General features: G+C 34.8%; 1 protein-coding gene and 1 long non-coding RNA gene across 7 annotated transcripts in view; one reads left to right on the top strand and one right to left on the bottom strand.

Annotated features, from left to right (window-relative positions):
• The window catches only part of Arglu1 (Arginine and glutamate rich 1), an 87,000-nt gene extending 72,489 nt beyond the window's left edge, over positions 1-14,511 (bottom strand). For 4 of the 6 annotated variants that reach the window (XR_004976573.2, XR_004976569.2, XR_004976571.2 and 1 more), the window contains exons 1-2: positions 14,190-14,511; positions 13,959-14,115 (exon numbers count right to left, since the gene is read on the bottom strand). Coding sequence is in view for 2 of the 6 variants with exons in the window: in XM_036362960.2 (XP_036218853.2) it covers positions 13,959-14,115; positions 14,190-14,422 (390 nt within the window). In the remaining 4 variants the exon portion in view is untranslated. The remainder of the gene's footprint in view (positions 1-13,958; positions 14,116-14,189) is intronic. The other 2 variants (XM_036362960.2, XM_036362958.2) reach the window with 2 other exon arrangements.
• Positions 14,512-16,437: 1,926 nt separating this feature from the next.
• LOC106623819 (uncharacterized) lies at positions 16,438-18,987 on the top strand. The gene is made up of 3 exons (XR_011395331.1): positions 16,438-16,729; positions 17,691-17,988; positions 18,099-18,987. It is a non-coding gene; the product is annotated as an uncharacterized lncRNA (long non-coding RNA).
• Positions 18,988-26,405: the final 7,418 nt, after the last annotated feature.

Below are 26,405 nucleotides of genomic sequence, written 5' to 3'. Positions count from 1 at the left end.
GAAACTTTCTTCAAAAAACTACTAACAGACTCAACAGCCATAATATGATAGGTCTTATAATTTTGCAACAGAGTGTATTAGATATATGGGGACTAGGAAAAGTGTTGCTCTGATTTATATACACTGTTATTTAAAAGAGATTTTATTAAGACATCTTACATATTGACCGATAGATGCGATATAAAGGCAACCGGAAGCTCGAAAATATTTATATTAGGTATATGGGGGCTAAGGGAAGTATTGACCACATTTTACCCATTTTTGGCACAAGGGCATCCTGTCATAAAATTATTTTTAATATTAATACTAGACCTCACATGTTCGGTAAAAAATCAGCCATATGCACTAGGGTCCACATATTTGATGTCGGACACCCTCGTAAGGGTATCATGTGACACCTTTTTGCCGCAGTCCATTGACATTTCTCTGATTTTAATAATTTATTTTTGTCTACTTATGGACGAAGCAGCATCGTATAGCGTCTACTATTGGCATGGAGTATTGCAAGAGACAATGGTGAAAATCTCCGAAAAAAAAAGTTCAGGTCGGATCACTATAGCATATACCTGTCATACAAACTGAACGATCGGAATCAAGTGCTTGTATAGAAGACTTTTTCATTTGGCGAAATATCTCCACCAAATTTGACATGGGTTACTGTCCAAGGCAAAATTGTAAGGAATCTTTAGTATTTGTGAAGGGCATTATAGCTTATATTACACAATTCGTGTTCAATAATCATCGTCGAATGAACTTATTCTCTTTATATAGTCATCATAATGCATCATCATAATTAAGTTATATTTATATTTGCAACATCGCTATTAAAAGAATTTTGACAGATGCACATGTTGAATCATAACGCAAATACTGAGTTGCTTGATAAAAATGTTTCAATACAATGAATTCATATTTTAAATTTAGAAATATTAAAAAAAGTGTATTATACACAAAGGTTCAGAATTAAGTACATAAAGTTGATTATATTTTTGTTTTACGCAGAACTTATTTTATATTTTATACATAATATCGTTGTGTTAACAATTGTATAATTATTAAAATACAATATGATTTTTGATTTAATTTACAACTTTTTTAGTTAAGTAATATTTACACAACATACAAACTTGCTCTCATTTATATTTGTTGTTTTTTTACCAGACTGTCAAATAATCATAAGAGAAATAACATAACATGTATTCGGCATTCTGCACAATGAATGACGAAGCCACCACTTATGGTCACCTGTAACAGCTCGGCAGAAATAACTATTCCTTGTGCTCTGCTACATAGCGACTGGCTCCGATGACATGATACGAGTCTCTCTCATTTTCCCTAGTTTTTTTGTTATTCTCTTTCCCTGATTATTAAGATTAGGGAATTTTGAACAACTGATATCAAAAAAGGCGGGATGCCAGAAATAAACCCGCTAAAAATAGCTAACAAAAGCAGTGCAAAACGAAATTTCAGGGAACGTGTAACTAAAGTTTTTTTACTAATTTAATTTAAAACGATTATCATAAAACCATGATATTTTATTATGACTTGTATTGTTTATTTGTTAGAATTATTATATATGTTATAATATTTTTATGTTATAATTTTCGACATGGCTTGCTTCCAAGGGGAGCCTTCCGGTTGGCCATCAACTCCGTGGAAGAGGTTGCACGTCCAAACTGCGCCTTTTGCGTAACGAGGAGGTCCTTAGACTCCCAAAGACTTACATCTTCATTAGGGTTAGGGTGACTGTAATGTCCACGGAGGCGATACTGAGGATGCTGGTCAAACAAAACACGGCATTGAGGACGAGTCTGTGGGAGATATTCCAATGTACCAGTACCCCAGAAGGTGATGCTATAGTTATGGGTATACCCCAAGACTCGTACTCATTCCTAGAGTCTATAGGTGGTAGGGCTCACCTATTGATCTCTACCGTCCATGTTCGGTTCGAATTTTTGCAGTGTTTCATTGCATTCTCCCAGATCGTCATCTAATATAGCGTAATAATTGTTTTTGTTAGTTTTCGACATTGTGTGTTCAAACACGTTGTCGTTTTTTTTCTATTTAAGTTTACACTCCGTAGTACGTGCTTACGCTCTCGCCAACACAATCAGACTCTATGGTTTTATTGTATGAGGCAATGCTGGTCTACGTAACCGGAACGGACCCGGATTTTTTCCGGCCAAGGACTGTCAACTCGACAAAATTCTGCCGCTACAACAACAACAACCAGCCACTGACGTCACTACGGGCATGGTATCATATTCGACCTTGTTAATTAACTCGGGTTAGCTGGACCGAGGAAAAGAGACCTACGAAGAACTATCAAGGAACATCGTTTTCATTCCCCAGTAGAGAAGATTGGGCCAATGATCGACTTCTGTGATCGACAGTTCCAACGGCGAAATCTACATATTCACTGACGGATCAATGAATGAAACAAGAACAGGAGCGGACTTCTTCTATAGTAATCCGTTCACAGAAGGCAGCTTCAAACTAAATGACTACAATTCAGTCTTTAAGCCGAACCAGCAAGTCAATAAACATTTTAGGGGATAACCAAGCGACAAATAAGGCCACCTGTACGCCAATACCAAGTCTCATCGCCTTAGTTTATGCAATCAGGCAATAGCTAGACTTTTAGTAGATATGTCGGTTGATATCATCGGGGTACCCGGTCATATACAAACAAAACAAAATTAAAAGGAAGACGAGCTCGTCCGCTCGGGGGAAGCTAGGCACAATTCCTCTAATCTGTCCCAGGCCATTCAGCTCCTTTAAGGGTTCTTTGCAGCAATGTACCCTAGAGGAACACCTCAGGTCTTGGGACACAAGCAACACAGAGCATACCACAAAGTTATTTTGGGGTAGTGTTGGCGGTGGACAGCTCCTACTTCAAAGCAAGAGGGAACTTAGTAACTTAACCTTAAGAACCTATCTTCAGAAATTGGAAAAGTGGACAGCATGCGCGGCGGATGATGAGACGCTGGACATGTGAATGCCCAGTCTTCAGCCGGATGAGAAGGGACGTAATCCACGGCTCCCAATACTCCAATTTAATAGACATTGGGCAACTGAAGTGGAAAAGAATCAATTTTTTTTACCAAATCCACAGAGTTGCTAGATACGGTTTACATTGGTTATTACCCGTGAACTTACCAACCAACCATATTTCACCAATGAAATTATAGAATATGATCCCCGAATTCAGCATTAACAAGTAAGGAAGGGCTAAGTTCGGATGTAACCGAACATTTTATACTCTCGCAAAGTCAAATAGTATACTCGTTTGAGATTTCTTTGTGGATTGGCTGATATTTTCGGTAGAAGGTCAACTATAGGCACTGGGGTCCACATATTTAGTACTTAGGGGCTTAAACAGTTTTGGTTCGATTTAGACAATTTTTGGCCACAAGGTGGCATACTTTAATCGCATTATTCACGCAAAGTTTTATCCCGATACAGTCATTGTTGCCTGATTTGCATAGTGGAAAGTGAAATAATCAGATGGAATTTAAAATGGTGTTATATGGAAAGTAGGCGTGGTTGTAGTCCGATTTCGCCCATTTTTGCACTGTGACATAGAAACATGAAAAGAACGTTATGCACCGAATTTGGTTGAAATCGGTTAAGCAGATCTCAAGATATGGGTTTTCACCTAAAAGTGGGCTGTGCCACGCCCACTGTCTAATTTTGAACGCGGTTCCTATAAAGTCATCTCATACCATCCCAGAGATAAAATTTAATGACTCTGGCCTGTTTAGTGCTTGATTTATCGCGCTTTTAGTAGTTTTTAACAGTACCGTTATATTGGGAGTGGGCGGAGTTGCCACCCGATTTCAACTATTTTCACACCGTCGATAGAAGTGCTAAAAATATTTGCTTCCAGTGAATTTTGTTATTATAGCATTAGCGGTTTAGGAGATATGCACATTAAACCTATTAGAGGCGGGACCACGCCCACTTTTTTAAAAAAAATTTTAACTGCAGATGCCCCTCCCTAATGTGATCCTGTGTACCAAATAACAGTCTTGTATCTTATTGCTCAGCTTAGTTATGGCAAGTTATTTGTTTTTGATTAATGGCGTTTTGTGGGCGTGGCAGTGGTCCGATTACGCCCATCTGCAATACCAACCGTCTCACGGTACCATGAAACATGTCTACCAAGTTTCATAAAGATATCTCAATTTTTACTCAAGTTAGAGCTTGCACGGACGGACGGACAGACGGACAGACGGACAGACGGACGGACGGACAGACAATCACCCGGATTTCAACTCGTCTCTTCATCCTGATCATTTATATATATATAACCCTATATCTAACTCGATTAGTTTTAGGTGATACAAACAACCGTTAGGTGAACAAAACTATTATACTCTGTAGCAACAGGTTGCGAGAGTATAAAAAGAGTGTGGGGTGATGGAGGAAGTTCCTCTCCACATTAGGAAAACATATACATATATTATTATATTTAGTAACAATTATTGCAAAACAGGCTTCAAACTTTTTATTCAATTCTATTTTTTCACACAATTACAAAAGGATTGTATACTAACAAATAATTATTGTTACCATATCTACATATAATATTTTGCAACCCCATAACTCTGATCAATCCAACTCCGACATTTATCAAGAGATGGAAATTCTGAAAAATTTTGGATTACCCATCACACGATATGAATGTAATGAAGGCTATAACCTTCCTTTTTTAATTATGTCTATTCGTTTGCTAAATATGCATTTATTTTTTGTTTGAATGCAACCATTTTGTTATAGTATGAATAACTGAATTTGAACAAAAGTTAAATATTGAGTTAAAGTTATTTTTGCACTATTTAATACAAAACAAATGTGTTGAAACGAATTACTGAAATGTTAGTGGAAATAAAGTTAAAAATATAAATGTAAAATTCATTATAAATAGAAGAAATACGCACTTTGAATTGTTTAATATAATATGAAATAAATGTGTGGAAACGAATTGGTGAATTGATAATGGATATAGAGGTAAATTTTAGAATAGTATTCCCTTAATGCGGAGTTAAAATGATATCCACGAATAAAAGAGGTTCTCCAGAATAGGACCTCCGCGGACTTATAGTTTTTGAGATAGTTGCATTCAAAGTTAAAAAATTCAACTACCATATGTGCGTGTCTCTTCGATTTTCAATGAATTTCCTACTTATATTTTAAACTTTTATATCCACTAACACTTTAATAATTCTTTTCTACACATTTATTATATATTAAATAGTGCAAAAAATAACTTTAATTTAATATTTAACTCTTCTTAAATTCTTTTTTTTCACACCATAACAAAAAGGTTGCATTCTAACAAATATTCATTATAACCTTATCTACATATTTTGCAAAGGGGACTAAAAGATATATAGATAACAGAAAATACCTTGATGGCAGGAACTAAAAAACACATTATTGGTTTTTCGTGCATAATTCCTTTCGGCATTGAGAAGTGTGAGTTTATTTTTTTAAGTTTTTGTAAAAATTCATTTATCGAAAAATTCCGACGATATACGACTTTCCACTCAGGGATATGAAGTCTTCGCGTCAAAATATGACGATTTAAACAAAATTATTATTTTTGAGGCCTCCTTGGTTGAGGCCCCTTAACTATGCATTTACAATATATTGCATTAAGGCAATTTTTGCACTATTTAATACAAAACAAGGGAAAATTTTTAGTTTACCATCCCCCGATTTCGAGAATAAAATGGGTATGGCCGGATAGAGGATGTTCTTCAGAATAGACCATACAAGTATATATATATCGCCGAAGGAGACTTATAGTTTTCGATGGCATTCCGCACCATCAGAAACTACAATAAAACTTTGGTTTGCTGACTTCAAACGTGGTCATAGAGACACCAATGATGCAAAACAATGATGTGCGCGTCCAAATGAGGTTGTAACAAAAGAGAACATAAACAAGTAAGGACGAGCTAAGTTCGAATGTAACCGAACATTTTATACTATCGTTTGGTTTTGGTTCGATATAGACAATGGTCACAAGGTGGCATACTTTAAACGTATTATTCACGCAAAGTTTTACCCCGATATAATCATTGTTGCTTAATTGTAATTAATTCGATTTTGCTCATTTTCGCACAATAACATAGAAATATGAAAAGAATGTTATTTAGCGAATTTGGTTGAAATCGGTTAAGCAGATCCCAAGATATGGGTTTTCACCTATAAGTGGGCGGTGCCACGCGATTCCTATAAAGTCATCTCATACCATCCTAGAGATAAAATTTAATGTCTATGGCGTGTTGAGTGCTTGGTTTATCGCGCTTTACCGATCACCCCCCGATTTCACCAATTTTCACACTGTGGAAAAACAGTCACCCGGATTTCAACTCGTCCCTTCATCCTGATCATTTATATATATAACCCTATATCTAACTCGATTAGTTTTAGGTGATATAAACAACCGTTAGGTGATATAAACAACCGTTAGGTGAACAAAACTACTATATTCTGTAGCAACAAGTTGCGAGAGTATAAAAAAAATCGTTCTAAAAGATATAGCGTAATATAGCTCATATCGTAAGGATTTCCAAGGAACGTGTTGGCTTTACATTGTACTAGGTGCCGCGTTTACCGAGTGTTGACCAAAAACAGCAACATCGGGAAAAAAAAAATTTTTGTTTCATCAAGACAGTGCATGCAAGAATATATATAGATAGCATGAATTGCACTTTACTGCCGCATCCACCTTATTCTCCAGATTTGGCTCCCAGCGATTACCTCAAAAAAATGCTCGCCGTATTTCGCTCAAATGAAGAGATTATCACTGAAATTGAGGCCTATTTTGAGGCAAAAGACAGATCGTTCTACAAAAGTAGTATTGAAACGTTAGAGCGGCGCTGGAATGATTGGGTGTTCTTGGTGAAGATTATATTGATGAATAAACCCAATTTTGAGCAAAAAAAAAAAAGTTTTCTTTGTTAAGACCGGGGCTTCTCAGCCCATGTATTACATAGACAAATTGCATACTTTATATTGAGAAAAGTCCTCAATCCACTCATACCCATTTTATCCCCGAATTCAGGGGATCTATACTAAAGCACAGCCCAGAACAAATGTGTAAAAACGAATTAGGGAAGTGTTAGCGGATATAAAAGTTAATTATAAATCAAACGATTTTTAAATAGTTAAATTTTTGGCTGGGATTTAGAATAGGATCCCCACATTTGGGGTTTATTTGGGTATGTACGGATAGCGGACGTTCTCCAGATTAAGAATATATACACATACCGCTGACTTATGGTTTTCGAGATATTTGCATTTAAAGTTAAAAAATTCAACTATTTAAAGTGCGAATTTCTTTGATTTATAATGAATTTTACCCTTATATTTTTAACTATATTCTCGCCAACACTGCACTAATTCGGTTCCACCCATTTATTTTATATTAAATAGTGCAAAACTAATTATAATTCAATCTTTAACTTTGGTTCAAATCTATTTTTTCTTACAATAACAAAATGGTTGCATCCAATAAGGGTGTTCCACGCGAAAGAACTGAGCACACCCCGATGTTGGGCCGACCAGCGTATTTTTTTTTAAGCGCCAAAAAGAGTTCTACGCGAAAGAACTGAAGACACCCCGGTGTTGGACCGACCAGGGTTATTTTTTTGAGGCGCGGATGGAGCCGTCAACGCAAAATAGGAGCTCTACCCGAAAAACTAATAATGTGTTATTTATTTCCTGCTGTTGGGTTATTATCGGTTTTCTATTCCTTTTGGTTCCTTTATAAAATATGTGGCTAAGGTAAGACTGATTATTTGCTAGAATGCAACCCTTTTGTTATAGAATGGTATGGAACATAAGTAAAATATTGAATTAAAGCTATTTGCGCTCTATTAAATATAAAATAAATGTGTGGAAACCAATTAGTGATGTGTTAATGGATATAAAAGTTAAAAATATCAGCGAAAAATCATTGTAAGTCGAAGAAATACGCACTTTAAATGGAAAAACTTTGGAATAATGTCGCAGGTTTTGGGAAATAAAAATCGGATAGAGGAGATCATCCAGATCAAAAAGATATACATATTTAGCTAATTTTCACTAATTTGTTTGTACACATTTATTTTACATTATATAGTGCAAAAATAGTTTAATTCAATAATTAAAAAATTATTGTTAAATTCTATTAATTCTGACAATAACAAATGGGTTGCAAAATGTCAAATAACCATTGTTACCTTATCGACATCTTTTGTAATTGAACTGAAAGAAATGAAAACAGATAATACTCTAAATACAGGAATCCAAAACCTAGAGAAATAAATTATTAGAGAGCATTGATGTTATGACAATGTTACTTTTTCTTGTAGAACTTTTTTGCGTTGGCGGCCTACGGCCGCGCTTCAAAACAAATAACCATGGCCGATACAACACCGGGGTTATCAAGGTTTTTTGCGCAGAACTTCTTTTTGCGTTGGCGGCCTTCGACCGCGCTTCAAAAAAATAACCCTGGTGGGTCCAACACCGGGATGTACCAAGGTTTTTTCGCGTAGAAATTCTTTTTGCGTTGGTTCCTGTATCTAGGGTACAATCTCTCTGTTTATTTTATTATCCTTCGTTTGCAACATATATTAGTATGGCAACACTGGTGTTTTGACATTCACAACCATTTTGTTATTGTCAAAATTAATAAAATTGAAGAATGATTTAAATATTGAAATAAAGCTATAATATAAAAAGCAGCGGGAAAACTTTAGTGTACCGTCCCAGGCTTTCGGAGATAAAATGAGTATGGGCGGATAGAGGAGATCGTCCAGATCAAGAATATATTAGGTCAAGTAAAAAGTTCGTTCGGTTTTTATCTAAGAGATGGCGTTATTGTCCATAATACTAGTGTTACGTGTCGCATCATGTCATACTCTACGGCGCTGAAAACGTGTTTATTCGCGCTAAAAGTTTGTCTTTGACAGTTTTTCGATTGATTTACTCAGTTCGTTGTGAGCGCTCGTCAAAGATGGACACCAACAAAGAGAAAATTCGCTATATTTTACAATTTTTCTTCGATCAAAGCGAAAAAGCAGCCAAAGCGGCTGAAAACATTAATTTAGTTTATGGGCCCGATACTGTAAACGAATGTGTAGCACAAAAGTGATTTGCTAGGTTCCGTTCCGATAATTTCGATGTCAAAGATGCACCACGCGTCGGGAGGCCTGTCGTCGAAAATTGCGATAAAATCATGGAAATAGTGGAAACAAGCCGTCACGTGAGCACTTATTTAATTGCTGAGGAACTAAAGATAAGCCAGAAAACCGCTTGGAACCATATAATGCATAACCTTGGATTCAAAAAGGAGCTCGATGTTTGGGTGTCACACAAACTAACGTAAAAAACATGATGGACAGTGTCTGGCACCAAGTGATTACCATCTTTTCCTGTCCATGGCGAACGCGCTTAATGGTGAGAAGTTGGCCTCAAGAGAGGCCTGTGAAAATTGGCTTTCCGAGTTTTTTGGCAATAGGGACGCAGTCTTCTACGAGAGGGGTATAATGAAGTTGGCATCTCGTTGGCAACAAGTTTACGAACAAAACGGCGCATATTTGACTTAAATCGGACAAATGTACACAAAGTTATCATCTTTTGAAAAATCAATAGAAAACCGAACGAACTTTTTACTTTACCTAATATATAGATATAGCCGCGGGAAACTTATAGTTTTCGAGATATTTACGTTTAAAGTTAAAAATTTCAACTATTTAAAGTACGCATTTTTTCGATTTCAAATGAATTATAAGTTATATTTTTATTAAATTTTACTGTTCCTTTATTCGGTAGCGACGGTGTTGTCGACTACCCACGAACTATTTAAATAATATTCCGTCTATGCGATAGCGATAGTGTTGTCGACTACCACGGAATTATGTTATTTTAAATAAACACAAGTTGAGTTCCGTTCTAAAACTGTTTTATTAAGATTACATTTCTCTTATTTATAACCTACTATTACTATCGCCGCTACTGCCATTGACGCTGCTTTTCTAAGTTTCTGCTGACGCCTAAGCTTGTGTAAGGCATTGCGTTACATCCGCCGGTCAGTGGCTACTGCAAGGTTTTGAATTGCGGCTGTCGGTCATTCAGAAATCCAAACTGCATAGGTTGCAATTTTGGCAGTTCAAGAGACTGACTTAGTTAACAATTGTTAACTTATACACTTATATTTTCCACTTTTATATCCACTAACACTTCACAAATTCGTTTGTACACATTTATTTTACATTATATAGGGCAAACATAGATTAATTCAATATTTAAATTATTGTTAAATTCTATTAATTCTGACAATAACAAAAGGGTTGCAAAATGTCAAATAACCAGTGTTACCTTATCGACATCTTTTGTAATTGAACTGAAAGAACTTAAAACAGATAATACCCCAAATACAGGAATCCAAAGCCTAAAGAAATAAACTATTACAGAGCATTGATGTTAAGTATTACGTTATACCCTCTATGGCAATATTACCTTTTCTTGTAGAACTTATTTTTGCGCTTTAGAAAAAAAAACCTGGTCCAACACCGGCGCGTATCATGACTTTTTTGCGCAGAACTTCTTTTTGCGTTGGCGCTTCAAAAAAAATAACCCTGGTCGGTCCAACACCGGGGTGTACCGAGGTTTTTACGCGCAGAAATTCTTTTTGCGTTGTTTCCTGTATCTAGGTTATAATCTCTCTGTTTATTTTAGTTTTCTTCGTTTACAAAATATATTAGTATGGCAACACTGGTGTTTTGATATTCACAACCTTTTTGTTATTGTCAAAATTAATAAAATTGAAGAATGATTTAAATATTGAAATAAAGCTATTTTTGCAGCATATAATATAAAAATATTTCTAACAAGTAAGGAAGGGCTAAGTTCGGATGTAACCGAACATTTTATACTCTCGCAAAGTCAAATAGTATACTCGTTTGAGATTTCTTTGTGGATTGGCTGATATTTTCGGTAGAAGGTCAACTATAGGCACTGGGTCCACATATTTAGTACTTAGGGGTTTGAACAGTTTTGGTTCGATTTAGACAATTTTTGGCCACAAGGTGGCATACTTTAATCGCATTATTCACGCAAAGTTTTATCCCGATACAGTCATTGTTGCCTGATTTGCATAGTGGAAAGTGAAATAATCAGATGGAATTTAAAATGGTGTTATATGGAAAGTAGGCGTGGTTGTAGTCCGATTTCGCCCATTTTTGCACTGTGACATAGAAACATGAAAAGAACGTTATGCACCGAATTTGGTTGAAATCGGTTAAGCAGATCTCAAGATATGGGTTTTCACCTAAAAGTGGGCTGTGCCACGCCCACTGTCTAATTTTGAACGCGGTTCCTATAAAGTCATCTCATACCATCCCAGAGATAAAATTTAATGACTCTGGCGTGTTTAGTACTTGATTTATCGCGCTTTTAGTAGTTTTTAACAGTACCTTTATATGGGGAGTGGGCGGAGTTGCCACCCGATTTCAACTATTTTCACACCGTCAATAGAAGTGCTAAAAATATTTGCTTCCAGTGAATTTTGTTATTATAGCATTAGCGGTTTAGGAGATATGCACATTAAACCTATTAGAGGCGGGACCACGCCCACTTTTTTAAAAAAAATTTTAACTGCAGATGCCCCTCCCTAATGTGATCCTGTGTACCAAATAACAGTCTTGTATCTTATTGCGGAGCTTAGTTATGGCAAGTTATTTGTTTTTGATTAATGGCGTTTTGTGGGCGTGGCAGTGGTCCGATTACGCCCATCTGCAATACCAACCGTCTCACGGTACTATGAAACATGTCTACCAAGTTTCATAAAGATATCTCAATTTTTACTCAAGTTAGAGCTTGCACGGACGGACGGACAGACGGACAGACGGACAGACAGTCACCCGGATTTCAACTCGTCTCTTCATCCTGATCATTTATATATATATAACCCTATATCTAACTCGATTAGTTTTAGGTGATACAAACAACCGTTAGGTGAACAAAACTATTATACTCTGTAGCAACAGGTTGCGAGAGTATAAAAACGAATTAGTCAAGTGTTAGTGGATATAAAAGTGAAAAATATAAGTGTATAATTCATTTTAAATCGCAAAAATACGTACTTTAAATAGTTGAAACCGCGGGTATGTCTATATATATTCTTGATCTGGAGGATCTCCTCTATCCGCCCATACCCATTTTATCCCCGAAAGCCTGGGACGGTATACTAAAACCGTCCCAAAGCAGCATATAATAAAAAAAAAAATGTCTAAAAACGAATTAGTCTCGTATAACTGGATATAAAAGTGAAAAATATAAGTGTATAATTCAGTTTAAATCGCAAAAATACGTACTTTAAATAGTTGAAAGGGTCGGCTTTAGAATAACGTCCCACGCTTTCGGGGATAAAACGGGTATGGGCGGATAGAGGAGATCCTCCAGATCAAGAATATATATAGATATAGCCGCGGGAAACTTATAGTTTTCGAGATATTTACGTTTAAAGTTGAAAATTTGAACTATTTAAAGTACGTATTTTTGCGAGTTAAAATGAATTATACACTTATATTTTTCACTTTTATATCCACTAACACTTGACTAATTCGTTTTTAGAAATTTTTTTTATATTAGATGCTGCAGAAATAGCTTTATTTCAATATTTAAATCATTCTTTAATTTTATTAATTTTGACAATAACAAAATGGTTGTGAATGTCAAAACACCAGTGTTGCCATACTAATATATGTTGCAAACGAAGGATAATAAAATTAACAGAGAGATTGTATCCTAGATACGGGAAACAACGCAAAAAGAATTTCTGCGCGTAAAAACTTTGGTACACTCCGGTGTTGGATCGACCAGAGTTATTTTTTTTTTGAAGCGCGGCCGAAGGCCGCCAACGCAAAAATAAGTTCTGCGCAAAAAAACCTTGATACACCCCGTTGTTGGATCGACCAGGGTTATTTTTTTGAAGCGCGGCCGAAGGCCGCCAACGCAAAAAGGAGTTCTGCGCAAAAAAACCTTGATACACCCCGGTGTTGGACCGACCAGGGTTATTTTTTTGAAGCGCGGCCGAAGGCAGCCAACGCAAAAAGTTCTACAAGAAAAAAGTAATATTGTCATAGAGGGTATAGCATAATACTTAACATCAATGCTTTGTAATAGTTTATTTCTCTAGGTTTTGGATACCTGTATTTGGGGTATTATCTGTTTTAATTTCTTTCAGTTCAATTACAAAAGATGTCGATAAGGTAACACTGGTTATTTGAAATTTTGCAACCCTTTTGTTATTGTCAGAATTAATAGAATTTAACAATAATTTAATTATTGAATTAAACTATTTTTGCACTATATAATGTAAAATAAATGTGTACAAACGAATTAGTGAAGTGTTAGTGGATATAAAAGTGGAAAATATAAGTGTATAACTCATTCGAAATGGGAAAAATGCGTACTTTAAATAGTCGAAATTTTGAACTGTAAACCCAAATATCTCGAAAACTATAAGTTTCCCGCGGCTATATCTATATATATTCTTGATCTGGAGGATCTCCTCTATCCGCCCATACCCATTTTATCCCCGAAAGCGTGGGACGTTATACTAAAGTTTTACTAGTTGAAATTTTCAACTTTAAACGTAAATATCTCGAAAACTATAAATTTCCCGTGGCTATATCTATATATATTCTTGATCTGAAGGATCTCCTCTATCCGCCCATACCCATTTTGTCCCCGAAAGATTGGGACGGTATACTAAAGCGGACCCCAATATATGTATATACCTTCTCAATCCCTACATATCAATTTTAGCCCCAATTCGGGGATACCAATCTCAAATTTACCCCTTATAATAACTCTGCGAGTTTCAATTGTAAATCGAAGGCGAATTAAATTTAAATGCTGAAATAATTGTTTAAGAACTTTTTATCAAACCTCACCTGCCTCTCTTCATCATCTTGCCGCTGCGTTCTGTTGACTTGTTCGTCATGACCTGTTTCAATTTCTTTTTGTCGTTTACGTTTTCTTTCAACACTATAAGTGCAATATTCCGTATCTTGACTGTCACTAGAGCTATTGGCAACATTCGTCAGTTTTCTAAAAAAAAAATGGACAATCTTAGATATTTATTTCATCAATATTTATACATATATCCCATATATAATGAACACCTATATTTTGAATGCCTAGTTCCCCGAACATCTTTTACAAATTCATACTGACTTATAGAGTCCTTGCATTTATTTTTTTTACTTATAGAAATAGAATTCCGATATTTTTCTTCAGACCGATCACTTCTATGCACACCATTCTTACGTCTATCACGATCTTTTCCTCTTTTTTTATGCTTGCTTTTATGGTGATGTCGTTTTAAAGGGCTTCGCGACGAACGAGAGCTTCCCATTATTAAATTAATAGTGGAATCTACCAAAAATTAGCTTAGAGCATCTAAACTAGAGCTGCAAAACAATCGATGCGGCTATCGATATGATCGATAGTTTTTTCTCTCACTATCGATAGTTTATTTTGACTATCCATGATTTATACCTTATACTATGTTCGCACATAATTGAAATCCTCTTGAAAAACCAATTTGTGGATTGTGGAAACAAAGTCGTTCTGACCGACATTGTGTGTTTTCGATGAGTTTTCATTGACAGTTCACACATCTATTTATTTACGTTTGTTATGTACCCTACAAGAACAGTGACGGTCATCTGATGGGTAATATGACAGTCATAGCTGAGAAAATTTGACAGCGCTCAGAACGAAGTTTCTATCATTTTCTTAAGAGTCTTGTTTTCCTTTTGTTTGTTTGTTTTGTTTTTTCTGAGTCTATTCTGACCATAAATCCACCATAGCTGAAAATTGTCAGTTATGACTGAAACGCTATCAGAAGAGCAATATTCTTTGCGCAGTAGATAATATAATTTTTATTTCTTTTATATATTTCAAGCTTTTAATCAAAATTAGTTATAATAATATATTTATATATAACAAGTAAGGAAGGGCTAAGTTCGGATGTAACCGAACATTTTATACTCTCGCAAAGTCAAATGATATACTCGTTTGAGATTTCTTTGTGGATTGACTGATATTTTCGGTAGAAGGTCAACTATAGGCACTGGGGTCCACATATTAAGTACTTAGGAGCTTGAACAGTTCTGATTCGATTTAGACAATTTTTGGTGACAAGGTGGCATACTTTAAACGTATTATTCACGCAAAGTTTTACCCCGATATAATCATTGTTACCTGATTTGCATAGTGGAAAGTGAAAGAATCAGATGGCATTGAAAATGGTGTTACATGGGAAGTAAGCGTGATTGTAGTCCGATTTCGCCCATTTTCGCACTATGACATAGAAACATGAAAAGAACGTTATGCACCGAATTTGGTTGAAATTGGTTGAGCGGATCCCAAGATATGGGTTTTCACCTATAAGTGGGCGGTGCCACGCGATTCCTATAAAGTCATCTCATACCATCCTAGAGATAAAATTAAATGTCTATGGCGTGTTTAGTGCTTGGTTTATCGCGCTTTAGTCTTTTTTAACAGTACCGTTATATGGGGAGTGGGCGGAGTTGCCACCCGCTTTCAATTTTGTTATTATGGATTTAGCGGTTTAGGAGATATGCACATTAAACCTATTAGGGGTGGGATCACGCCCACTTAAAAAATAAAAATTTAACTGTAGATGCTTCTCCCTAATGTGATCTTGTGTACCAAATAACAGTCTTGTATCTTATTGAGGAGCTTAGTTATGGCAATTTATTTGTTTTTGAATAATGACGTTTTGTGGGCGTGGCAGTGGTCCGATTACGCCCATCTGCAATACCAACCGTCTCACGGTACCAAGAAACATGTCTACCAAGTTTCATAAAGATATCACAATTTTTACTCAACTTACAGCTTGCACAGATGGACGGACGGACGGACAGACATTCTCCCGGATTTCAACTCGTCTCTTCATCCTGATCATTTATGTATATGTAACCCTATATCTAACTCGATTAGTTTAAGGTATACAAACAACCGTTAGGTGAACAAAACTATTGTACTCTCTAGCAACAGTTTGCGACAGTATAAAAAGTAATGCAACAAAAAATATAGTAAAATATGAATATATAAAAATAAATTTTTGCTTGATGCCATCTCCTCCTCTCAATAGCTCTGCGTACGTCTTTCTCCAATCAGTGGATAGTTCTGAATTTAAAAATGCAAATGTAAATTAACAGTACTGACATATCACATGTGAGTGTATTGGCAAACCCATCAGCAGTTTCTTGTAGAGTACGTTTAGGCCAATTATGGAATGTAAACAAATTGTCGACTGACATTTAGGGCTGGTAATGTAATATGCCTTCTAATAATATCGATTAAACTAGAGCAGGTACCGATTATAATGAGTAGAATGTAAGTTCTCAAAGGGTTTTCAGCGAAAACTGTGTTTTCGTTTGACAGATTTTGTATGGATGAAAACACAAGTTTTCGCGTGAAAACCTCTTTTGTCTATGAAAACCCGAGTTTTGTGTCGGTGCGAACATAGTATTATACCTCTCAGAGCAGTTTATATTGTCACCAGAAAATATGTATATGTAAATTTATTATTCCGTTATTGGTCGTGTTTTATTTTATAAATTAATTCAAAGTTTATTTCATAAAAATGGACTGTACAAAACCAAGGTATCCTATTTAAAACCAGCAAAATGTAAGTAGATTTCTAGGATAAAAACTATCGATAGAATTGTTTTAAACTATCAAAACTATCGAGTGGTCCGACTATCAATAGTTTTGCAGCTATAAACTCTAAATACTCAAAAGCAATACTATTTATCAGGCCAATATTGTCAATGGCGACTGAATTGCACTTTGCTTTCGTTTGCCTAAATAACATCTTGACAACTATTATCGACAATAAGCAGTGATTTTGGAGGTTTGACAGCCTTGTTTTCATTTGCACAAGACTTAACATGCACCTAGTTTCCGGCAAATGATGAAAAAAGATAATATTCCAGTGCTTGAGTGTTTTATATGTTGGGTAAACAGTATTTTGCCAAAAAGATATTAAAAATAATAATTGCTACAACTTACGAAAATAGTAATAAAATATATAAATCCATTAAATGTTGTAAATAGAAAATATGCAAAATTTATATATATAAGGCTTGAGACATATAAAATCTGAAATTTTTTTTTCAAAAGTATCAGCCTTATTCTGAGAAAACCTCACATCTTATTTGTGAACCTCATAAGAAAAAATCTTAACAAAATAACCACGTGACGTGAAAAGCATTCTGCTATCAAAGAGCTGTTTTATAAAAATAAACAATTTAAAATAAAGAAATGGATTGCCCAGAAAAGTAAGTCATTTCGCAAATTTGATAATTTTGATGTAAATATAATAATTTCATTTATTTTCTGGCTTACAAAATGTGGTTTTATTTCTTTATTTTCATGATGTGCGTGTTATGCTATATCGGTTGTTTTTGTAATGTAATGTACAACTCAATGCATCTGCTTGTTTGTTTATATTCAAGTGCTTAAACTGACTAACCCTTATGTACCGGGTTACCCACGATCTGAGTATTAAAAATTTTGTTTTTTTATTTCAAATTTTGTTTTTGTTATTAAAAAAAAATTTTTTCTAAAAAATGTTTTTCTTCAAATAGGAAAAGTCAGTGAAAATTTAGAGAAAAAAAATAACAACGTAGAATCGTGAATGACATCTGAAACCTATTTGGGACACCCCAGGTAGTCGGTCGGCTTTTATTGTTCGGAGCCGAGCAGATGCCGTTCGAGAGAGAAAGAAAAACTCAAGGTTATTTCTTTGTTTTCTATCGCGCACTAGACTCGAACATTTTTTAGTATGTACCAGATTTTTGGTGGGATCAGACGTGTTTCATTTGGTGTTCTCTTGACAGTGAAAAATAAAGCTATGGAACAATTATCGAGAGAAGATTATGCTCGGTAAGTAAGTCGTTACATATATTAACCATTTGTTAATATTTTAATTACAATTTTGTGTAATATAATTATAATTATTTGCGACGTATATCACATAATATTTAATTTATTAGGTTAAGCTCAACCGAAAGGAATGAGTACTTGAGGAAACTATATGGAGAACACGACAGTGATTCGAGTAGGGTTTCTGATAGTGATGATGAAGACTGGATTCCAGCAAATAGAGCTAGACATCAAACTCAATCGAATAAGACACGGGAGCAGTATTCGACAGTTTTTGGATTTCACGAGAAAGTTACCATGTGTTCCTACGATCCTAAAAAAAATAAAGCTGTCATTCTGATATCGACAATGCATTCAGATATATCAGTTGGTGATGACGCTAAACGAAAACCAGAATTAATAAATTTTTATAAAAAATATAAAGCTGGAGTTGACACAATGGACAAAATGGTGCGGAGATACACCAGTCAGCAACGATCTTCGAGATGGCCAATGGCAATGTTCTTCAACATGCTAGATACTTCTTCACTTGCGGCATATATAATTTATTATGAAAATAATAAAATTACTGTCAAAAAAACGACTGAACGTCGTCAATTTATGCGTAAACTAAGTGAAGAACTAGCATTGCCGATGATTGAACATCGCAGGGCGAATCCACAAGTAATGCGCCACTTCTCAACAAAGATTGCCATTGAAAATGTATTAGGCCATATACTGACAGAAACAGTCGTGATAAATCCTGGTCCAGAGACTCCAAAAGATAAAACTGGAAGAAAAAAAGTAACAGGATCTTGCCATGTCTGCAATGCTTTGCCAATAAGAAGACGGCGAAAAACACGTAAGGCCTGTGCCAATTGTCCCCAACCTGTGTGTGACGAGCACTCAGTTAATCGTATACAATGTGTTCAATGTCATTAATTATAAAAAAAAGTGTAATATTTCTTTATTTTTTAAATAAAATTTAGTTGCATACATTAATAGAAATTATATAAAATTTTTTTCCTATGCTTTCCACTGCATTAATAGAAATTATATACAATTGTTTTCCTATGCTTTCCACTGTGGGACCCGGTTGCTAATAGGGCTGGCTAGAGTTTAAGCTTATTTAAAAAAAAAATAAATCAATTAAATGAACTCACAAATAGCTTTCTTTTAAGTTAAAAAACGACGATTTGAGAGCTTAAAATGAAATATTGAATTTTTTTAAAGCTATTCACACAAATACACCGCGGTGGGTATCCGGGTACCCGGTTACTAACATAAGGGCTAAATATTATTATTAAATGTTGAATGCATGTGTATTGCGTGCATACTAGCCCTACAAAAAACTGCTGATGTTTTCACCAATACACTCACATTTATTATGTTAGTACTGACTGTCAAATGAACAGTAAAATGATTGTCAATGTTTACGATTTTCCAAAAGCAAATTCTGTATACGCCGAAAAGAGACATATGTACATTTCCATAGAAGTTGTGAAATACCTATGTAGCTGTTATTCTGTGCGATAAGCCAAAAGTGTTGCATGCTCCTATGCAATAACTCTTTTTATGCTAAAAAAATATATAAATATAGAATGAGTTTTCAAATATAATATGCGTAAGTTATTATAAAGTTTCAAATAAAAGTATATTTTTAATTAATTTTAATTTTTATTTAGGCATTTTTAAATATTACGAAATATTCATGAACTGGAGAAACATTCATTTCATTTTTACGCTTCATTTTACATTTACATATATGTATATGTATATAACTATGACTAATTTTAATTAAAATTTTGAATTTATTAAAGAAATCAAAATTATATAATATTATCTACTGCGCAAAAGAATTTTGCACTTCTGATAGATTTACAGTCATAATTGACGATATGCAGCTATGATAGCGTTCCAGTCATAACTGACAATTTTCAGCTATAATGGATTTATGGTCAGCAATGACTCAGAAAAAGACATGACAGTGAGCAGTATGGATATATAGTGAATCAATTCCGAATACCCATGTGTTAAAGAGTACCGGAAGGTGTATCTAGAATGACAGCTTAAAGCTTATTTAGTAAAGCATTTCATTTACATTGATGCCAACTCTGACACATGCGTTTGTTTTGTTCTGCGCGCTGACAAAATTTTTTCAGCTATGACTGTCATATGACCGGTCAGATGACTATCACTGTTCTAGTCAGGATGTTTCTTTTGCTTTTGTTTTGTATTGTCTTGTATTGTATGTGTTCTTTCAATAGTTAAGATTACATATAATATTTTCGGTGTGAAGAATTCACCAGATCTTTGAGAATTTTATTATTTCATATTACATATGTATATATAATATAATAACTGAATTATTTAAGCATAAATATCTTTTTATTCGTACATGTATTAAATGCATACATACATATTTACAAATAACATCTTGGCCGAATTTGTTAAACATACATATATGCCATTTTAGTCGTACTTAGTAACTTAAAAAAGAGTTCACCCATTATATTTCAATATTTACAAATTTGTTTAGAATTTGAACTTTTGAATTTACGCCAGCATGAGGTAAACTAGTCACCCCCTCACTATTGTGAGGCCAAGTGATTAGGGTTGTTAAGCAAGAAGAACGTCATAAAATAAACCTCACAACAAACCTCATAAATTTTCCCACACAACGTTGTTTGGAAGTTTTATTTAAATAGGGCTGTTATTATGGAATATGGTTTAAATATTTAAATTTGTGAAATAAAATTAATTTCCCGAAATAATAAAAAACATAGAAAAATAAGATTTATTATCTATATTATATTATAGTTATGTATTTAATTATCAATTCACACTGATAAAGGGATATCATCTTCGTCAGTTTTGTCAGTTTTATTGAATTCTGGTCCAGTGGTTGAATAGCCACTGTGTCATTCAATTGAAGAAGCATACAAAAAAATTCCCCACATTAGGACAACAATGATTCGGTCATATAATGGCCTTTAAGCAAGTTATTTTGAGCATTAAAGTGACATACTTTTAGAACAAATAAAACTTTACATAAATTAATAAATAAAACCATATCGTACTTATATTTAGAATGTTGTATGGAACCAAGTTTTAATAAATGAGGAAGGAATTTAAGTGTTGTTAAAATTGAACTGTTTTGTGGTATTACATTTTTCAATACTGCCAGTGGGGTTGAAATGTATATAAATCTGCATAGGATAACAATATATTACTTTGAAATCTTCTTAGCAATACAATGCAACAACGAAAAGTACAATGTGTCATATTTTGCATTGTCTGAAAACTATTTTCACAATTCGAAGAAACGCAAAAAACTCTAGGAACTTTGCGATATATTAGGTTTATATTTAAGTGTTTCAGTTGTTGCTCAACTTAGACCTGGGCGTAAAAGTTGGCCACGAAAGAGTGCGAAGAGTTCGTTTAAAGAACATATACTCGTCAAGTAACTAATAAAAAACTGCTTTCTTTTGCTCGAGATCAAATTGTCCAACCAGATATTAACTCAATCCGTCAAAATAAACTGTTCGTATTTTCGAAGTGCAATGTTTTTGTGGTATTACGGTTTTTAATAATGCCAGTGCGGTTGACTAGAATATCAGCAAACTTCCTTGAGCATTAATGAAAAATAGAGAGTGGATAAACAAACTATTTTTAATAATTTTTTACAAATGCATACAAAATAAGTAAAATTTAAAAACTTCTTGAAAATACCGAAACTGCCCCAAGAATGAGCCGTTTCGCTTCCTTTCCGTCATTTTGGCGGTTAAATTTAATCCTTCCTAAATTCAATCCTCTCGTAAACGTTAAATTCAATTCCACTACATTTTTGATAACAACCGTCAGCAAAAAAATTAAGAGTTGCGAACAAAAGTGCGTCCCACAGATTAAGCAAAGAGTGAAAAATTGCTGATCGAAAGGCTTCAGCAAACATCAAGTTGGCGATGGCGTCATCATAGCTAGGGCTGATCTCGGAGTGCAACAGTATACGTGAAATTTGGTCAAAATTGGAATTAACATTAGGGCGGCTAGAAAAGCGCCACTACTGACGCATGTAGCATTGGAAGCCATTTCAGAAGGCGAGAAAGATCGCGAATATCCTAACGCATTCTTCGATGCTAAAAGAAATAGGCGTCGCAATTATCGATGAGCTGTTAGTATTTTTGTTGTATAGTTTACCGTCGTCGTACGAGACATATAGGTGTGCAGTTGTAAGCCGTGTTATAAAGTTTATCGATATATATGGTGTTGATAAAACATTTGAGAACTTTGAGCACGAAAATGAAAAATACATTAAAAACGAAAACAAAACAGACGACGTATTCAAAAATAGTATTGCAGATGACGCCGTTGAGTACAGTAACGAAAAATCGGTAGACGTACCTAATTGATCCGCGCGTTAGAGGTCGACCAACGTTTGTGCGCGCGGGACAGGGAGGGATACCATGAAAAGTATATCACCAATCGCTCGCTGATGTCGATTGAGAAGTGGATGCTGTTGATTCCGACGATCCGCAAACTTTAGCGGAAGCATTGAAATTCGAAGAGGTATCTATATAGTTAATGGTGCTCAAAGATGAATTTTTGGCGGACTTGGGGAGCGGAATTCGGCAAATAGTTGAAGACTTTCGAGTCGTAAAGCAATTGGCAACAAGTTCGTGTTCCGTACTAAAGATGAGTATTTACTGAAAGTTCGACTAGTGGCAAAGAGTTACACTCAACACCCAGGGGAATGTTTTCATGAAGCAGCGAACTGCAGAAGAGTGGCAACCAGCAAACCCTGTGTCTAAAACACTGTACGCGTTGTTCCTGTGAGGGTTGAACGGTTGTTTAAAATAAATATTTAAATAATATTTATTAAGGTTCTATTACGGTATTCTACCCAACTGCATTTTGGTTGAGGTTTTGAAATTAGATATTATGGTTATCAAATCAACTCGTCAAACTAAATTTCCATTGAAGTTTTGCCAAACCTAAGTTTTTTTTAAGGTATTATGGTTTTCAACCCTGTGCCAGTGGTGTTGACTAGTGTATAAAAGAATTTCAACTGCTACGAAGCACTAGTAGTTAAATATTAATGAATTTTATAGGAAAAATTTTAATAGAAAAGGTTATTTAAACTAGTCTATTTATAATTTTAAACTATTTTAATCAGTTAATATGTACAAATAAATAGAAAAAAATTAAAAAATGTACGTGGAATAAAATCACGAAACTGGGCGAGGCAAGCTGCAAATTAAAAACGGTAAAATTAAAATAAGGGAGCGTGGGAAATGTTTTAAACATAAATGGTCGATACAATATACTATTCCTAGGAATATATTGTACTTTTTGAGCAAAATTAAATGAAGCGTTAATGAATGCTCATCTTCAGTCATTGGCGTTTTATCCACAGCGTTATGGTGTTCATATTTAAAGTCAGGTTTTGTGACAACCATAGATATCGTAGGTTACTTCAGTCCAAAGTTAAAATATTTAAACTGCATTCTTGATAACTACCTGCAGGAACGAATTGCAGGTTCATTTCATTTAGTAAAAAACTAAGTGATTCCTCATTTAAACGAAAATCACTTTTTCCATTTAATAGTCAATAAAACTTTCGCTTACTTTATGTTGGGAATCTCGAATGGATTTGAGTGATCACGAATGCTTATTCTTATGCGCACTACAGCAGTTTTGGCCTCAACATTTTTGTCATCAAAACTTATGTTCATTTGAATAATTATTCACCTTTTCGAGAGCAATAAGTAAATAAAATTGGTTTGATTTTTCGCTTAAAAATTTTTGGCTGTTATCTGTCTGCTATATGTCAAATCTAAATTTTTTAGGTTAGCAACATCAATCAAACTTCGAGTGAAAATAGTTGAAAATCGTAATACCAAAAGGGAGTTGCGTTGCACCTTTTAGCATTGTAAAAAAAGAATCAGATGTTTTCCAAGAATTTGTTCGGTTCCCCCGGAGGCCTATTTTCTTCCATATAATATATACAGTTCCAAAATAATCTGCTTGTAATAACAATTATAACTTTACAAAAATAAATATATAAAATCAGGTGCTTTTCAGGAATATTTACATTAACAGTATAACATTAACAATATACATCAAAACAATCAACTTGAAACGATTTAAAAAAAATCAAAATTATTTTATTAAAAGTAGATACAATTCAATTGTATTCCTTAACAATGCAAGCCAAACCACTCTATTTGTATTAATTTCAACAAAAACCAAAATAAATATTAAAAACCAGGTACAATTAAGAAACAACAATATTATTAATCAAAAAAATCTACTAAGTAATAAAAAGTATTTACAAAATATTCTAAAACACCTTAAAAACCCTACTACCAAAATACTTATTATAAACCCTATTAAATGAAGAGTGGTGCAAAAAAGGGTTCTATACCTGGTACACGAAAACACATAAAAAAGAAAAACAAAAATAATAATAATAATAAGCAACAAACCTAATCGCAAGAATTCTCATTTCAAAATCACAGATCAAGGTAACTAAAAAATTAGTAATATCAAATGAAGGAGGGCATTTGCACTCACAATCGTACTGAATATAAGCAAAATCGGTTCGGTGTGTTAAGAGAAAATAAATATTTTCCAAAATCATGCAAAAACTATAAATAGCAATAATTTCTGAAATTTTTCGAATTTCGAAAAACCATCGAAGTTGTATTTTTTATTTATTGTTTAGAACAAAAAAAGTTTGTTGTACGAGAAAAGCTCATATACTTTTTAAGAGATGAAAAGAATCAAAGAAGTAAATGATTTAAGGTCACTTCGAACGTTTTCATAATATTTTTTTGCAAGCTTTATGCACAAAAAATATGTTAAAGAATTTAATAATTTGAATAAAGTTTCTCCACCAATACCTTGGGCGAAAAGTGGTAAACACTGGAAGCTCCTTGAGAGGTACGGGCATATCGTAACATATCTCTGTGCGTCTGTGAAACCAAGGCTTCTCAACTCCAAGGCTGACCGACCCTGAACAAATTGTTTGAGGGTAACTTGCGATGGTCAATTAAAAATTGGCTGCGAATACCTGTACGCAATATGTGATAACAATTTTACAGCCAGATCTACGTAAAATTCAATTTCCTGTGGGTTTTTGCCTAGCCCCTCCCGATATATTCTTTTTCTAGGTGTCCCTTCTGTCAAATATTGCTCTGTTTGTGTTTGCCTATAATTTGCCCAAGCGCTAACTATTTGAGAGATTCCTGAAGAGGAAGAATATACGTGATCTTCATTATATAGGGGTTGAAGGGATTTGCACAAGTTCGCAAGTTCAAACATATTAGGGTTTGAAGTCGAGACAGATAAAATTGGAGAAAACCTAAGATGCATCGGGTTAAAATCTTCACTACCTAATTATATAATATCTTGTCCGTTTTGGTCAATTGCACTACCTTCTTGTCCACTACAACCTATTGCCCTATCTACTAGCTGCAGTTGATAATATTGTAGAATTTAAATCTGGGATCGTTGTCTTGAAGATAAGCCGTCCCTTCCTCCTCTTTAGCGAGAAATGCGTTTGGCACTCAAATAAATTATTAGAAGTCCAACAGCTTGATTCATTCACGCTGCCTAATTGAAATTTAACAAAAACAAATTAAGGAAGGGCTAAATTCGGGTGTAACCGAGCGGGCGAAATACCTTCAGGTTTTGGCAAAATTTTATTATTTGAATGGTTCACAATCAAATTTGTATTTGATTACCTTATATTATTGTTCCTAAATTCAATTATTTTTATAAGTATATTTTAGATTAGATTAGATTAGTTTCGAGGTATGCACCGCGACCAATGGTCTATTGTGCCCTCCCCTAAGTCATATCGTGTCATCTAGGCCCAGCATGATGATAAATTCCAAAATTCTGCTGGATGCTAGTGAGGCGATACGATCCCTGTGTGGAAACATGGATCCCAGGGCCTTGATTCTACGTCTGCAGACTGCTGTGCAGTTCATCAGCAGATGCTCAGGGGTTTCCGGCTCTATGTCGCAGAACCGGCAGTTTGCAGAAGAGGCTATGCCCATGTTAAAGAGGTGCTTCTTGAGCCTGCAGTGGCCGGTGTAGAAAGCTGCCAGTAGCCGGAATTTGTTTCTGGGGAGATTAATTATGGCTTTGAACCGCTTGAAGTCGTAACCCCCCAATAGCAGTCTGGCATGGTGCATGCCCTGGAGATGTTGCCAATGTATCTCCCTGCCTGCTCTTTCCTCCCTTCGGAAGAGCTCTTTGATGGTATGTGGACCAACCGCTATGTATGGTTCCGGCCCTACCATTCTTGTAGAGGCTGCAGAGCGGGCTAACTCGTCAGCTAGTTCGTTTCCAGCTATACCCCTATGGCCAGGCACCCAAATAAGGTGAACTCGGTTGTGATCAGATAGGCTATTCAGCCGTTCTATACACTC

This window comes from Bactrocera oleae, chromosome 3 (assembly GCF_042242935.1).
Source record: "Bactrocera oleae isolate idBacOlea1 chromosome 3, idBacOlea1, whole genome shotgun sequence".
Taxonomy (NCBI): domain Eukaryota; kingdom Metazoa; phylum Arthropoda; class Insecta; order Diptera; family Tephritidae; genus Bactrocera; species Bactrocera oleae.
This window is presented reverse-complemented; position numbering and strand designations above follow the sequence as displayed.